The sequence below is a fragment of the Oryctolagus cuniculus genome, chromosome X (assembly GCF_964237555.1).
Source record: "Oryctolagus cuniculus chromosome X, mOryCun1.1, whole genome shotgun sequence".
In the NCBI taxonomy this organism is placed as follows: Eukaryota; Metazoa; Chordata; class Mammalia; order Lagomorpha; family Leporidae; genus Oryctolagus; species Oryctolagus cuniculus.
In genome coordinates this window covers 107,492,323-107,509,456 of record NC_091453.1, presented here as the reverse complement: position 1 = coordinate 107,509,456, position 17,134 = coordinate 107,492,323, and the positions used below count along the sequence as shown (strand labels likewise).

The window sequence follows — 17,134 nt, the reverse complement described above, 5'->3', positions numbered from 1 at the left end:
GGGTTCTAGTCCCGGTTGGGGCGCTGGATTCTGTCCCGGTTGCTCCTCTTCCAGTCCAGCTTTCTGCTGTGGCCCGGGAGTGCAGTGGAGGATGGCTCAAGTCCTTGGGCCCTGCACCCGCATGGGAGACCAGGAGGAAGCACCTGGCTCCTGGCTTCGGATTGGCGCAGCGTGCCGGCTGTGGCGGCCATTTGGGGGGTGAACCAACGGAAGGAAGACCTTTCTCTCTGTCTCTCTCTCTCACTGTCCAACTCTGCCTGTCAAAAAAAAAAAAAAAAGAATATCTTTGTCTATCTGCCTTGATGTTCATGTATGGCTCTTTCTTTAGATCAAACCCTAGAATGGGAGTGGCTGGGCCAGAGGGTTAGATTGCTCTCCAAAGTGCCCGGGGCCTTTGAAAATTTGTTGGAGGAGCCCCTCACCTTTTGTTTTTTAAAGATTTATTTATTTATTTGAAAGAGAGACAGAGACAAAGATCTTCCATCCACTGGTTCACTCCCCAGATGGCCACTGGAAACCAGGAACCAGGAGCTTCTTCCAGGTCTCCAGCATGGATGGCAGGGGCCCAAGCACTTGGGCCATCTTCCACCGCCTTTTCCAGACCATTAGCAGAGAGCTGGATTGGAAGTGGAGCCGACAGGACATGAACCAGTGCCCATATGGGAGGCTGGTGTCGCAGGCAGCAGCTTTACCACAACACTGGCCCTGAAGGAGGCCTCTTGAGAGCAATGTTGTGCAGGATTAGGATCATGGGCTCTGAAATCAGGTGGACTCCTTGCTTTGGGACTTCCTGGTCAGCTTCATCCTCTCCAAGCCTCAGTGTCCTCCTCTGAATTGGGATGATAATGGGACCAGTTTCAGAGGGACATGTGAGGATTTTATGAGATAATGTATGTAAAATGCTTGGTACCTGGCTCCCGTGTCACTGCTTACTAATATGGCAGCAAGGAGCAAGTATTTTGGTGCAGTACGTTTGCTTGGGACACCTGCATCCCATATCGTGGTGCTTAGTTCAAGTCCCTGCTACTCCCCTTTTGATCCAGCTTCTTGCTAACATCCTGGGATGTAGCGGATGATGACTCAAGTGCTTGGACCTCACCATCTACACAGGAGACTAAAATGGAGTTTGGGACTCCTGGTTTGTCCTGGCCCAGTCCCAGGTATTGTGGGCATTTGGGGAGTGAACCAGTGGACAGAAGATCTCCCTCTCTTTCTGTCACTCTGCCTTTCAAGTAGATGAAAATAAATAAGCATTAAAAATAGCAGGAATGATTCAGTACCCTTGAGGCTTTCAGGGTGTTCGGGCTCGTGGTGCTTTGGCGAGGATAATACTTGAAGTTTCCTGATGCCCACAGTCACTAAGGGATGAGTGCTGCCGAGACCAAGAGCCGGAAGCAGAATGCTCTTGTCCTCACTCTTGGGGCAGCTTTTACTCCCATTTGCCCTCCCTGATGCAGCTAATGCTGGAAGAAAGAGAAAGGGAGCCAGGGGTCTCTGTCTCCATCCCACCTCCCAGAAAGTGGTGCATCTTTCATGGTGCAAGGTAGGGCCCAGGAACAAGTAGCTTTGGAAGAAAGGTCCTGCTGATCCCAGCTCTGCTCCTCTTGGACCTTGGAGCCCCTCAGGGTGGGCCTTTCATAGGTTGAGGGTCTTCAAGGCTTGTTCCAAGGTGGTTATATGAAGAAGGAAGCAGCTATCCTTCCCATCTACACTCAGGCCTCAGCAAGGCCAGTAGCCATGAAAGCTTGAGTCCTGTTGTGAGCAGGGCTGGTTGATGGGAAGGGCAGAGCCAGTTAGGGCTGCAGATAGAGCTTTAGGTCTGCAGAGTCGAGGGACATCTCCAGGGATGGGCAACATGATTTTCATAAAAGCACAATGGAGGGGCCAGTGTCGTGGCTCACTAGGCTAATCCTCCTCCTGCGGCGCCGGCACCCCGGGTTCTAGTCCCAGTTGGGGCGCCGGATTCTGTCCCGGTTGCTCCTCTTCCAGCCCAGCTCTCTGCTGTAGCCCAGGAGTGCAGTGGAGGATGGCCCAGGTCCTTGGGCCCTGCACCCGCGTGGCAGACCAGGAGGAAGCACCTGGCTCCTGGCTTCAGATCAGTGCAGTGCGCCGGCCGCAGTGCGCTGGCCATAGCGGCCACTTGGGGGGGTGAACCAACGGAAAAAGGAAGACCTTTCTCTCTCTCTCTCTCTCTCTCTCTCTCTCTCTCACTGTCTAACTCTGCCTTGTCAAAAATAAATAAATAAATAAAAATTTAAAAAGAGCACAATGGAGGGACATTTTTTCTGAGGCCAGCTTTGAAGATTTGCTTGTCACCTCTCCCAACCTCCTGCCATTCCTAATGTCCATAAGAAAAATAACAAGACAGTAATTCAATTCTACTTATGTTTATTGCTACCAACTTGTCTTCCTCTACCCATTCATATTTACAACCAAACCCTTCCCCAAAGCTAGCTTTTACCAAAGTTCTGGTAGTAGATCAAGAAGTGTCCACTAAGCAGGCAGTCCTCGATGTAGTGGACACTGTCCCCAGGCCTGTCGGGCACCAGGACAGGGCTACTCAGGATTCAGGGCACAGACTTGGTACTGGGGCAGAGCCCCCCCCCCACTACCAACAGATACCCTCTTTCCCTTCTAGGGCTCAAGGTTGCTCCTAAAATCTTTCACAAAGCCAAGTTGGGGTAGTTGGCTTGCTTTCTTTGCTGGTAAGGAGCCCTACAAGTGGCCGAGGCTGCATCTAGACCTGCATGTGGTTCTTGAGAGATAGCTCTATCCCTGGAAGCCTGATCGGACCACCTGCCATCAGCCTTGCAGGAAGTCTCCTCTGAGGGCCCGAGGATGGAAGGGGAGGGCATAGCTTGTATGAGATCTGAGCATTATTTAGAGCTGGGGAAGTCATAGCTTGGCCTGAGTTACGTGGGAAGAGATGAAATGGATGGCCAGGTGGGGCCGGTTCACTTGAAAGTCTGAGGCCACTCTGGTCCCCTCAATAGACTCCACTGGTATTCCAGGCCTCAAGCAACAGGAGAGCAGATATTTAATGTCATGGAATGTCAGAGCTGGCAAGGCCCTGGGTGGCTATCTTTTCTAACCCCAACCAGCCCTAAGTCAGAGGTGGCGAGGCATTTGGCTCAAGTTTCATAATGATTCAGTAGCCAAACCACTGAGAAAGTTAAGGAGAAGGAAAGTGGAAATGGCACACATGTCTTTCTTCCAGCCTTATTTAGGGCAATCGGGATTTGCCCATGGTCATTTAGGGTCCTTCCCTAGGGTTTTGAGACTAACCTGAAACACTGACTTGGCCCCCTTCTCAGGAGCAATGCAACAGGAACAGGCAGTGTGGGAGTGAGGAGGCTTTGGGAGTTGCTGGGGGACATGGGCAGGTTCCCTCGGTGCCCTGCTTGGTGTGGCCATGACCTGCTAGGAGGGGGCTGTGCTGTCAGTTGCTGGTGGAGAGAGGGGTTTGGCCAGGTTGGATGTATCCTTAGGTGGCCTCTCACCTACTCCACCCATGCCTGGAGGGTCCCAGCTGGGCCTCTGCAACCCTGAGCACTCCTGGGGATATGGGGTCAGGCCTGACATCAGTCCTCGGCGCCCGGGCCACTGTGGAGGCCAGGCCCATCCCCACGGCCTTTGCAGCTCGGGCCCAGCCTCAGCCTGTGCCACCCCCACCTTAAGGTGCCCCGGCCAGGGAGAGGCTGTGCAGCTGCTCCTCCGTGCCTGCCAGGTCCACCTCGTCACGTCCACTCTCTGAGCCTTCAAAGCAGCCGGAGTCACGCGGGATGTCCACCTTGGGCTCCGACACTGTGTGTGCCACTGGCTCCTGGCTGCTCTCGGCACCCTCTTCTGCCTCCTCGCTGCCAGCTGCAAGGGGTGAGGGAGGGAGACAGAACATGGGAAACTTGGTCCTTAGATGATGGGGTCAGAAGGCCCAGGGGACCCACCACCATCGCTGCCCCTTTTGTCACCACGTGCAGCCTAGAAGCCAGGGTCACCGGCAATAGGAGGAGTCGCCCAGGCCAGCTCTGCCACACAAGGGTTCAGACTTCCTCAGTGCTAAGCTGGGGCTGGGCTGGAGCCTTACCTTCTCTGTCTCTAAGTCTCCCTGCTGATCCAAAAGAGAGCTGGGCCCCATCATCCTTACAACCCTTTCCCCATCAAAGACTCCAGTTCCATCGTAGAAGATGGGCCCCAGGGCTGAGTGTGGGCAGGGGGCAGGGCCGAGACAAGCTTCCCTTCCCTGGAGTGGCAGCGGACACATGGCCAGCACCCTGCTCCCGAAGCCACTCACTGTCGTAGTCCAGCAGGAGCTCGGCAGCTGTGAGCAGCTTGGCCCTGTGCTGCGGGTCCGTGATGTTGAGCTCATTGAGGTGCGTTTCCCGCAGCTCCTTGAAGTCCTCCAGCGTCTGGTAGCCATTGAGCAGCAGAGTGGACGTGTGCTCCTGCGGGCAGAGGCAGGCCCTTGGCTCCGGTGCTGACCAGCCACCCCTGCCTAGGACCCTCCCCACTATCCCCCCACCCCCACCCCCACGGCTGTCATCCCTGGTCCCTGTGCCTCCCAAGCTGCTAAATCTACTAGATGCGGGTGCAGGTCCAGGCTCCGACCTCTAGGCCGATGCGCTCCAGCAGCTCATGCAGAGTCTTGGGCTTGGGCCTCTTGCCCTTGCTCTGTCGGCGGCTTGGACGGGCTGGCCCCACAGCCTCCTCAGGCAGCACATCCACGTAGATGAATTTGAACGAGCCCAGCTTGCCATTGAGCAGGCCCAGCCACGTGCCCACCGGTGGCTTCTCGATAATCTGGATCACATCTCCTTTCTGTGGGCGGAGAGGAGAGGACAGCAGGGGAGAGAAGAGGGGTGGCCCCCCGGCCCCCACTGACACTGGCCTACCCCTGCTCAGTCCAGCCTCCTCTGTGGCCACAGCCTGCCAGAGGGGCCCGGATGCCGGCCTTACCTGAAGTTTCAGGGAGTCGTGGTCATAGGGGCTGGGAGTGAAGTCGGTGTGGACTCGTGCCCGGCCACAGAAGGGCCCTGTGTATGGGGGGGCAGGTGCTTCCTCCCCGAAGCTGCCAGAGCCTGGGCTGGGGCTGCAGAGCTCACTGCCTGCAGGAGATGAGGCAGGGACAAGGCTCCCGTTTGTCCCAGGACAGCAGGGCTTGCCAGGGCGGGGAGGGGTCAGCCTAGAAACCCCCCAGGGTACACTCTGGAGAAGAAAGCTGGGCTCTGGCAAGCCTTACACTGACCCATCCTCTGTGGGGCGTCAGACATGAAAAGAGTTGAGAACAGGAGGAGAAAGAGCTCGCGGACCAAAGTGGGAGGGCCTCTGGAGACCAACTGGCCAGCATCCCAGTGAACACATGAGGGATTCTGAGGCCAGATGGGCCAAGTGACCTGCCCAAAGCCTGTCATCTTGAACTTGGCAGCACTGGCTCCACTGGACTCCAGGTCACCCAAGTCCAGTGTTCCTTCCACCCAGGAAGCCACAACTTACAAGAATATATGACTTCTACTTAATAAGATTCACTGTCTGGTCACAATGCTCACTGTAGCCTTGGGTGGGCTCCCTCTTCCCGGGAAGGGCAGGATGATGGGCATTTTAAATGCGTGTGTATGTTTGGGGGAGGGGTGCAGAGAGCTGTCTGTGCAGCCAAAGGAAGAGCAGGAAACGGGCTTGAGGGCCAAGAAAGGCCCTTCCTCCAGGCAGGGAACTTCTTGTTCCGCCCCAGGACTTATACAAGATGCCAAGTGGGGCTGTGGGCCCAAAGGATCACGGGCTAGGACCCAAGAGGCGGATTCGTCACAGCTGAAGACCTTATCCGCCCACCGCAGCCTGGGAGGCTGGAGGCCCAGGGAGCTTAACCTCTAGCTCTCCTGGGAAAGATGGAACAGGAGGGTCCAAAAAGGGCAATAATGCTCACCCTATAGTCTTGGGCCCCTCCAGGGCCTGGGGGCAGCAGCTGGAAATTCCTCTAGGACAGAGCTGAGTGCAAGAGCTGGTCGCTTTGGGCAAGTCACTTCATCTCCCTGAGACTCAGTTTCCACGTTAATAATGGGGGAATATTAGTACCAGCCCCATGAGGTGGTGATGAAGTGGGCAGGGGAGGCTCCCCACAGGTCAGCAGTAAGCAGTCAAGGTTTCGTATCCCCCTCCCCGACAGCCCACTGCACAGCTCTAACCCAGGCCTCGCCTCCAGATCGGGCGGGCGTTTGTTCGCCCACCTGCCCTACTCACTTGTCGATGCCTGGCGGCTCAGCGCTGGGAGTTCACGCTCCTCCTGCTCAGAAAAGGCCAGCGCCATCTTCTCAGGGCCAGGGCTGTCCAGGCTGCAGTCTGGCGATGTCGGGGAGGCCGAGCCCTCCTCCAGAGTGTCGCCCTGCGCAGAGGGGAGGCAGGAAGCCCTGAGCAGCCCTGCTCGGGTGCACATGGGGCAGGCCTGAGTGCAGAGGAACCGGGCCTGGGCTTGGTGAAGAGCTGAGGCCTGCTCACACCCCAGCTCTGTCAAATAGTCTCCATGACTCTCTGAGTCCTTGATTCCTCATTACAAAGTGAGGCTTAGCCAGGGGCCAGGCAAGGGTGCCCAGTGCCGATGGACACACACAGAAGGCCACGGTGGCCGAGCTTGGACTTGGGATCACAGCCTGGGCACGGTCAAGCAGGCCATGGCCCTGGAGAGGACACTGCTCTGGCTGTGCTCCTTTGTGCCGGGGCTGCCTGCCACACTTCATCACATCCTCACAGTGACACTTGCAGGTAAGCAGTATGGTGGCCTCACTGGATGATGAGTTGTGAGAAGAGACAGCTAAGCTCTCTCCACCATACAGAGATACGATCGATACACACAACATAGATAAAAGGGTCAGACAGGAGTGCAGGAGTTAGGGAGTGATGTGTTTTGAGGACTTAGCATATCCCTTGGTTTTCTAATAGAAGTTAGTTAATTTAAATGTGTATAGTTCGATCTTTAATATTGGTTGTTATTTAATGACTGGCTCACAAAAGATCTGGATAGTTTGAGCTACTGTTCTCAGGAGTTGGCCTGGGACAGCACAAGCTCACTCCAGCACACGGCTGCCTTGGGGCCAGCTGTAAGAGCCACAGGTGCACCAGAGCCACTGTGTGCCTGAAGCCACTCGGGCTGTGTGCCTCCCCATAGCTCTTTGTGCCACTTTCCTCCATGGTTTGAAGCCAGTCTTCTTGGTTCCCTCTACAGATGGTCCCCAGCTTCCTATGGTTCAAATTATGATTTTTCAACTTGACGATGGTGTGAAAGCCATATGCATTCAGTAGACACCGTACTTGCAATTTTGGATCTGGCTCTTTTCCTGGGCTAAGTGCTACGCAGTGCGATCCTCTCCTGCGATACTGGGCAGCAATGGTGAGCGCAGCTCCCTGTGAGCCCTGAGACCATGACCATGACAGGGAACCACTGCAACTCTGCAGAGCACTGTGTGGCTCAGCTAGGACATCTCCTAAGATAGGTATCTTCCTTGCATTTTCACTTGTGATGGGTTTCTTGAGGGCTTAACCCCACCATAAGTCAGGGAGCACCTGCATTTTCCTCTGGGTCCTCTTTGAATCAGGCCTTGCTCCCAGCATAGCTCTGCAGAGATGGGTTTGCCTCAAGGGATCTCACATCCCTTGCAGTGCCCCGCCCTCCCCCCTCCCCCACCCAGATGTCATTCCTCAAACCTCACCTCCTTCCCAGTTGGCTTCCTGCCCCTCTGGACTGTGCCTGCTTGCCCTGTCCACAGATGATAGAGGGCTCCCCCACTTCATACACCGCACCCCGTGTGTGTCAAAGGAGGCCCCCAGGCCCTGCCAGAGCTGCGCCCCTGGTGCCCAGCCTTGGCCCCCTAAGATTTACCATCTCCTCCGACAGGGCCTTCACCATCATCTTGCCCATCTTTCTGTTCATGGTTCGGGAAATCACTGCCCTCCATTTCTTGCCCAGCTTTTTGCTGCTCTTCCCAGCATCCTCTGGGATGGGAACAGCTGAGTCATCTTCTGGGATCTGTGACAACAGAAGAGGAGGTTCAGGGACCCTGGAGATCTTGCTGGGTCCAGGGCTTGGGGTACAAGAGGCCTTGGCTGATGGCAGAAGCCGGAGGGAGTGGAATTGAGAGACTTCCATTCCTTACCCCTTTTAGCCTCAATCCTGTCCTCATCCCTATTCATTTGTAATGAATTTTCTATTTAACTGGTAATGGGAAAGAATGCAGGGGAATGCTTGGTGCCCAGAACTTTGTTGGGTGAGAGACGTGGGCCTCCTGTGTTCAAGGGGACTTCGCCTCAGTAATGCTGAAATCTCAGCTTCTCTCCACTCCCCACTCCCCCACCCAGGGCCTGCAGCCAGAGGCCCCCCCCCAGGAGGCAATGAAACTCACGTTATCATCCAAATTAAATTCCTTCTCGCTCACCACGGGGGAGCTGGGTTTGGATTTGGCAAAATCTTTGAAGCTGCTGGAGCGTTGAAGAGACAGCTGGAAGAAGCGGAGGTGTTGTAGTCAGTGGTGCTAAAAATGTCTGCCGGGGCCGCCCACACATAGCCCCGTCCCTACACACACACACACACACACACACACATACACACATACACACATACACACACATACACACACATACACACACATACATACACACATACACACACACATACACACACTCAATCACACACATACACATACACACACACACATACACACACACACTCCAGGGCTGGGCAGAGCTACATGTGTCCCAAGGACCCGCGGTGAATGAAGCCAAGTGTCATGATGTCCTTGGAGCTGTCTGGCTTCATCCTGTGCTTTACCCTCACCTTGGACACAGACCAAGCTCCTGTCCCCAGGAACTTCAGATCTTGGTCAGTCCTTACACTAAGCCCAAATTTCCACCAGGACCTGAAGTTTGCTTCCCAGAATCCTGGACTGAAAGACAGTCTGAGTAAACATATGGATCTACCACTAGGGACACCCCTCAGCACATAGAGCAAATGTGTTACTTCATTGACAGCACACTTCTCCCAAACCCAGTGGCTCTGGCCTCCATGCCCTGTGTCTCCTCTGAGCATGCTGTCTGATCACAATGCTAGGTTGGAGTTTCCGGTCTGATGAACTCTATCCCAAGAAGAACAAGGCAGCCTGCAAGAAGCCAGTGAGACCTGGAACTGCACTTCCCCAAAAACTGCAACGGCGGCTCCTTCACGGGTCGTACCCATAGATTTGGGACACAGAGCATAGGGCTAATTTGGTTAAAGAGGGATGCCATTTTGTCTTTATTCATCTCAGCTTTTCACCTTAGCCACTATTTTTTTTTTTGACAGGCAGAGTGGACAGTGAGAGAGACAGACAGAGAGAAAGGTCTTCCTTTGCCGTTGGTTCACCCTCCAATGGCCGCCGCGGCCAGCGCGCTGCGGCCAGCGCACCACGCTGATCTAATGGCAGGATCCAGGTACTTATCCTGGTCTCCCATGGGGTGCAGGGCCCAAGTACTTGGGCTACCCTCCACTGTACTCCTGGGCCACAGCAGAGAGCTGGCCTGGAAGAGGGGCAACCGGGACAGAATCCGGCACCCTGACCGGGACTAGAACCTGGTGTGCTGGCGCCACAGGCGGAGGATTAAGCCTAGTGAGCCATGGTGCCGGCCGCCTTAGCCACTAATTTAACCCTAGCCACCACTGTGACGAGCTGGCATCTGTTGACATTTACCGGTGCAGTGTTTGAACTTTTAATTAATCAAACACCTATTTTTTCTTTTGATGAGGAATAAATACTATATTCTTAACTAAGACAAATAACTAACAAATTATGGTGTAAGAATATCAAATGTGCTGCAAATTTTTCCCCAAAGTTTTGTGCATTAAAGATTAATTATGGTAAAAGTGGAGTTCAAAAATGATGTGATATAATTGTGTTACTACTTACGTCATAATCATTTTCAATGACAATATGATGAATCCATAGTTTACTACTTGTGTGGATGGGACTGTTTTCAGGAAATGAGCTTTCATAACTTTGTATGCATGCATAGGCCAAGATAGTGGCCAGAAACCAGAGCAAAGCAGGTAAGAGGTACAGACCCTAGATACAAGAAGTTTGGGCTGAGGCTGTAGCACCATCAACAGTCAAGACCAGAAGATACACACAGGAACCGGGTCTCACAGATGGCTAGACAGATAGAGCGGGATAGACTGTAGACACCCGAGATAAGGGCCTCAGGAACCCAAGCCCCAAACACACACAAAGCTGCAGGTTTCACATCCTCTTTCCTACTAAATGGTGTGTGTGTGTGTGTGTGTGTGCGTGCATGTGTCCAGAGACAAACCCCCAGCACCTTCCCCCCAACACATGCACAATTGGCCCCAGGTCCAACTGCCGTGCAGCCATCCAGCACATTTGGTGGGTCTTGACCAAAAACAAGCCAGCGATTGGAGGTCAGCGGCCACATATACCTAGAGGGCACAGAAAGGTGGTGGTTGGGCAGAAACCAGGCCAGCAATCAGGTCAAGCGCAGTACTAACATCGTCAGCACCTCCTGAGTGGGCTGCCTGCAGCCTGAGTCAGAAAGCTTCTTCCGTGCTACACTGGGGGTTGGAAAAGGGGACCACGGGGTGGGGTGCGGAGAGGGGAAAGCATGACCGTGGGGTCATCACTGTGGTTCCCATGCATCCATTTCTCCCATCCTCTTCCCTTCCCACTGTTCTTTCCTCTTCTTCCCCCTTTCTTGCTCCTTCTCTCCTCCACCTTCCATTCGCTTCCTCCTCTTGTATGGTAGGATGCAGCTGCCTGGATAACTTCCTCCTCTTATTGCATGGAAAAGAGGGAACAGAGAGAGGGTGGGCACCGGGCTGGCCTGAGCCCAAGGAGGGCAGGCTGAACTGCTATTTATAGGCCCACAGAGCCTATTGTGGCCTTCCGTCCGCCAACCCTCAGCCTGAGCTTAGGACAGGGAGGCTGAGCGTCGCCCCTGAAGCCCCAGGGACTGGTGAGGCTGGAAAGAGAGTAGGAGGGCCAGCGTGGGGCCGGAAGTAGGCTTTGTTGGGGAAGAGTGAACTCGCCGCCTGGCGGCCCTGTAATCGCAATCCTTTCCCAAGGCCCTTTCCTGTCATTAATCTGGAGGCTAGGGGCTGGGAGGAGGCAACTTTGGCTCCCAGGCTCTTGTGTGAGGGTTCCTCTGTCCCAGCTTTGGCCCAAAGCAGGTGAAGACAATGGAGAGAGTCATGGAGGTGGTGCTGGGGCGTGCGCCCAGCCAGCTGCTCCTTACTCCAGGGAGATGGAAAGGGCCTAACCTAACACAGTTCTTTGCCTCATCTGACCTCAGGGGCAGCCCCAAATATTCTGATTGCCTTTCGGTGACCTTGGGGTGACCTCAACCCATGGATGAGTTGAATTCCTTGAACCTGTTTGGGTTTTCTGCCTGGCCCCCCCTTTGGGGTGAGGATTCCTGGGAGTCTTGCGTGCCAGATGAAGTCGTACCATATACAACTGGCCCCCTTTTCATGTCTAAGGGGGAGCAGGTGGGTCTCTTGGCAAGAGTTAACTTCTGGCATCAGACATTGTTGAGTTCAAGTCTGGGATGTGTGACTTCAGGTGACTTTCCTAACCTCTCTGATCCTCAGTTTCTGTGCTTGGTGTCAGATGGCATGGTTTCATAGCTTTTTTTTTCTGCCACTGACTGCTGTGTGATGCTGGATAAGTTATTTAACTTCTCTAGGCTTCTGCTTTCTCAACAGTAAAATGAAGACAGTAGCACCTGCCCCATAGGGTTGTTGTGAGGGTGAAATGAGTGACTACACAGTCAGTTCTTAGACGTTGTAATCCCATAGCGAATGTCCGTTTATACGGAGCTCCTCCTGTGACCCAACTCTGGATTTTACTCTGGGCATTTCCCCACTGGAATATTCCACCCTCCTCCCCTCCTTCAAATTCCAATTTCACTAGAAATAACCCAAATGTCCAGCAAGCATAGAGTGGATAATGGAATTGTTGTAGAGCCAGAGAATAGCACCACTTTCCCCAACTCGATGGATGAGTCTCACGTCCATATTGTTGAACAAAACGGGCCAGTGCTAAACAGCATCTACAGTATGGTTCTACCTGCACAAAGTTCCGAACCCATCTAGGCTGTTGGAAATCAGGAAATGGTGGCAACCTTTGGGGAAAGGGAGACATGTAGTGACTGGCTGGGCCATGAAGGAAACTTCTGGATCTGTTCTGATTCCTGATCTGGGCGCTGCCTAGGAGGAAATGCTCATTGCACAACCTGCATTGAGCGGGGCACTTATGACCCACGCACTCCTCTGTGTGGATATGACACTGCAATATACAGGCTTTCTGACTCCACTGTAGAAGGCAGTGTGCAGGCATCGTCTCCCCCAGACCACTCCCCCAACCTACAGCCTTGCACTACCCCGGTCAGCATTCTCTCCCCCACTTCCTGAGCAACCTTGGCTGTCTGTGGGTGCCTCTCAGATTCCCCGTCAGTTCCTTCCATGGGCCAGTCACACGTGGGGTGCCCTCTGAACTCCAGGCCCCAGCTCCTATGTGTGTGTGAAACCAGCCAAAGGGCTTAAACACCTCCCCATTGCCCGACACCTTGCTAAGCGCTTCACATGTGCCAGCTCACTCAGCCCCACTACAGTCCTGTGTCACATCTGTGGCTCTAGAAACCCCTGCCTGTTGCCCAGCCATGATGCGCTCATGCAGTCCTCCCCTCCTGCTAAGGATTGAAGTGGATGGACGGCAGTGTGGACTGCCAGTGGGGTTTGAACAGAGCTACCAGGGGAGCAGGTGGGAGTCAGGAGGAAGAAGGGGTCAGGAGGCTTCGTGGAGGAGGCACGTTTGAGCTGGGCCAGGTAGAAGAGACAAGATTTCTCTAGATGGAGCTGTGCAGAACTGAGTGAGGCGATGGCGTGGTGGGTATACCAGTGGATGTGATGGGCAGTCGAGCAGACAGGGCCCTTGCCTGCCAGCCCAAGGATTTGGCTGTTATCCTGTGGGCAGTGGGGGACCTGCAGGCTGAGCATCCTTTATCTGAAATGCTTGGAACCGGAAGTGTTTCAGATTTCGGATTTTTCTTGACTATCTGCCTATACGTAATGAGGTATCCTGTGGATGGGACCCTATTCTAAACATTCATTTATATTTTGTGTACTTCTTAGACACACGGCCTGTAGGCAATTTGATTTAATATTTGCAGTGCACCTGTGTTTTGACTGCTCCCCATCACCTGGGGTCAGGTGTGGAATTTTCCACTCACCACATCATGTCAGCACTCAGAAAGCTTTGCATCTGGGAGCATTCACATGTCGGCTGGTGAGATTAGGGCTGTTCAGCCTGAGAAGACAATGTGCACGCTGGTGGGGCTGTCATGTAGCCAGAGGCGTGTGGTAGAAAGGGAGCCATGAAGGCAGCAGTTTGCCAGCATCGGAGCGGGAAGAGGCTGGAGGGAGGGAGCAACTGAGCACTTAGAAAGGAGCCACGATTCCTGTCCCTTTCCCCTGATGGTAGGTCTAGAGATGGTAGAAAGTGGGGGTCTGGCAGGGTGGGACCGGCCGTAGGGGAGGCAAGTCCAAGACAAGGCCTTTTCCACTTCCTGCACCCCAGATTAAAGGAAATGCAGAAGAAGAGCTTAAGGAGGTGAAGGTCCCACAGGGAAGCTAAAGGATCCATCGTCAGACCCCGCCACCCCGCCAATCCTCCATACTCCACAGTAGGTGCTACGCGCTGTCCCCACCGCGCTGGAGGCCTGCTCCCTCCTTGCTCGGACAGCCGCAAGGTTGCACATAGCTGGGTCTGCCCCGCGGAGCCCGCCTACTGGTGTGTTGAATCTTTTGTGCCCGTCAGACTTTTCTAACTCTTTTGAGATCAGTAGGGGACGAGAGAGGGGAGAGGGAAGGGGCTAAGACTCTGGAGTCAGACAAATTTTACCTTAGATCCCTGCTCTGTAGCTCACGAGCTGTGTGGCCTATGGCAAGTCACTTCACTGCTCTGAGCCTCCGGTGCAGATTAGTGATCATGGCACCATCGGCTCCTCCCTCCCCAGGGTGCTCAGTGCAGTGAGAGATGGGTAAAGTGAACCACACAGGGCTTGGTACCTGATGAGCCCTCACTTGGTGGTGGCTCTTGGTGCTATGAAGTCCCGGTTTCTCTGCTTCAGGGCTGGGGCCAGGGTTCACTTTCTCCCCACTGTGCTCCGCAGCCTGGTTCGTGCCTACAGCACGCCCACCCTCACGGTCACGGGCACACATGTGGCAGAGGACTCACACGGCTATTGCCATACCACCTCCTGAGGCCAGCCTGCTTTTCAGAGATGAGCACGCTGAGGCCCAAAGGAAGTTAACGAACTGTCCGCGGTCCTCTATCTAAAACATGCCCCATTTCAACTCCGATTTCTGGGCCCCTGCCTGGCACACTCTCTAGCCAGCAGGCCTGGGAGGAGGAGCAGAGGCAGGAGAGAGGGATCTCTCTGGATTCTGTGTTTTCCTCTCTGTTACGTCACTTCCATCTCGGAGAGGGGGGAGGGCTCTTTCTTGCCCAAGGCCAGGCAAGCAGTGCTGCAGCCAGGCCACTGCCTCCGAGCCTGGGGAAGATGCTGTCTCTACCTTCTGCTGGCTTGGCTCTTCCGAGGGCAATCCCACCATCTGGGGCTTGAAGAGAGCACGTGGAGGCAAGCTCATCATGGCTCTGGAGGCTGGGTAGTGTCTGGCAGGGGTGGGGAGGGGAGGGCGTTGCCGGGACCACCCTCTGCTAAAGGCCATGGGCCTCGGCGTGCCGCACGGGCCTTGCTTGTCCTGGGAGAGATCTGGGGGAAGTCCCAGAGGTCCAGCTGCCAAACACCGAGTCTGGATCATTGAAGCTGGGCAAGAAGGTTTCTGGCTTGTTTGCGCTGCCAGGCCCCTCTGGCTTAGGTGGCACAGGTTCCTGGTGTCAACATGTCAGCTCTGTCTCGGCCTTTGTCCTCCAGCTCAGCTCCCCTGTGGTTTGAGGCCTAGCGGTGTCTACAGAGCAGCCTCTGCTTCCCACCCCCACCAGCCAGAGAGAGCAAGGGGAAGTGGCTCAGAGGAGTGGCAGCCAATGGCAGGCCTGCTGAGCCTAGCACCCTGCAGGGTTTTGATGGAGGTGACAGAGCCCATGTGAAGATTCATGAACACCCCTCCCTCCCCCGCCCACCACCACTGCAACCTTAGAGAAGCAGCTGGGGTGAGGAGAATACAGCCGGAAGTGGCAGCCACCCCAGGACCCGAGAGATGGGGCAGGATGCACACCCCAGCGCCCTGAGCTCAGTCTCTCAGCTGTCTCAGCCTCTGCCTGGGAACTGCTCCCCTGAGAAGGGGGCTCCCCAACAAGGCACCTGGGATGACCTCCAAGGCAAACTGGCAGGGCACCCTAGGGACCTGCAGGCCCCAGAATCCTACTGGATATGCAGGATATATCTGCTGATGGCCTGGGTGAATTGAGGCCGGAAATTGTCAACCCAATCAGAGAAACCTAGATTCGGCAGAGCCTTTAAAGAATCTTCTAGTGCAGCCTCTGACCCAGAAGATGAACACTTCAGCCATCTACGACAGCTACTTCTCTTCCTTTTAAAATCTGCCCCCCTAATCCAGCCTAATTGCGCCCCTCACCCCTCAGTCCTCACATCCGCCAATTTCATGTCTCATTTCTCGCAAACAGTGCATCCCTGCCCAGGAAGAACATGTATGCCTGCCACCTTCTGCCACAGTGTTGAAGGTCCTCGTCCTGGGTCTGCCCCATCTCCAGTGGACCTGGGGCGCTGCAACAGAGCCGAGCCCAGTGAGCAGGGTCGGGGCTCTGGTCAAAGGGTGGGGACCCTGGGAGCATCCATCTCGGCTCCAACTGTGCAGCCCATTGAGGCTTGTTGTGAGTAAGATGGCTCCTCAGAGGCCCCACCTGGGCAGAAGCAGTGATAGGAGCAGCATCGGGGAGAGAGAGAGGGAGAGAGAGAGGGAGAGCGAGCGAGCTAAGTATAGTTTTAGGATGCAACTTGAGCATGGTATTTTGCAATTCTTGAATTCTAGTCTAGGATTCTGGGCCCCCCTGTGGTCTTAATTCCATCATTTTAGGGTTCAATTCTAGAATTTTAAAAGTCTCTTTTGTACTTGTGTCCCTCTCGTAGCTTTTAGAGCTCTGTCCTGTTGCCCACCTCTAGACCCCGCAAGAACCTGTGGCTCTCCTCACTTCTATGGGTCTTGGAGGGGAGGGATTGAGAGAGCAGAGGAGAGAAGGAAGAGACAAGTTCTTAAAGATGCTCCCCACCTTTTTCTTCTGAGTGGGCTCCTTCTCGCTGGCGTTGGAGGGCTTGCGACGCAACATGGTCCTCCACCGTGGTGAGACTCCGTCCCTGCTTGCCTAGGTGACGAGATGCAGAGGCCTCCTGCTCAGCCTCGCCAGCACTGTCCGGGGGGCACGGCATGGACCGAGCCTCCGGCTGCCACTCTGACTGCTGCAATTGGCAGCTTGAGGCGCGGGCAATGGACACCCGGTGGCGGCAACATACAAGAAGCCTTGCCACGTGACCTGCTGTTACAGCAATCGCAGCCCCTGCTGGCCCCGAGGGAGGAAGGAAGTCCCAGCTTCAGTCTCCAGAGATTCTGATGCAGTCGGCTCTTGGGTTGAACAATCAGAGAAAAGTCCCCATCCTGTTATCTCGTGTCAATCATCACCGGGCCTTCTGATTTCTCTCCCTAGGGAGGGCCAATCAATTTGACATCATATGGCCTACTCCAGCCTTTTATCTCACTGCCCAGAATCCAGAAACCAGAAGCTGGACTATTTCTCTGCCTGCTGGTCTAATGCTCATGGTCAACTTGTATCTATCTCCAAGGTCATCATTGCCATCACTACCACAACCATGACCCCTACGGCTACTACTGCTGCTATCAACACTCCTATCATTAGCCATCACTGTACAGCACACTTAGAGCTGCAATCATTAGAGAAACTACCTCTTCAGCTAGAACCCCTCAGCCATCACCTGTACAGTCATCACCATGGCTGATAGCACCCTTCTAGCCATCATCCTTAGAGACACTATAATCCGTGACATCCCCATGACACTGTCATGCTTACAGGCGTCACCCCTCCGGCCATGAGTCCTGTAACCATCCCCACCGCCA

At 54.6% G+C, this 17,134-nt stretch overlaps 1 protein-coding gene across 1 annotated transcript; it reads right to left on the bottom strand.

Annotated features, from left to right (window-relative positions):
- Positions 1-2,371: 2,371 nt before the first annotated feature.
- SASH3 (SAM and SH3 domain containing 3) lies at positions 2,372-16,530 on the bottom strand. Its single transcript, XM_002720287.5, has 8 exons — positions 16,275-16,530; positions 8,385-8,480; positions 7,865-8,011; positions 6,232-6,373; positions 4,954-5,102; positions 4,606-4,815; positions 4,292-4,442; positions 2,372-3,864 (listed from the first exon to the last, which is right to left on the bottom strand). The coding sequence occupies exons 1-8, from the start codon at positions 16,329-16,331 to the stop codon at positions 3,674-3,676; spliced, it is 1,143 nt and encodes a 380-aa protein (XP_002720333.1). The 5' UTR covers positions 16,332-16,530; the 3' UTR covers positions 2,372-3,673.
- Positions 16,531-17,134: the final 604 nt, after the last annotated feature.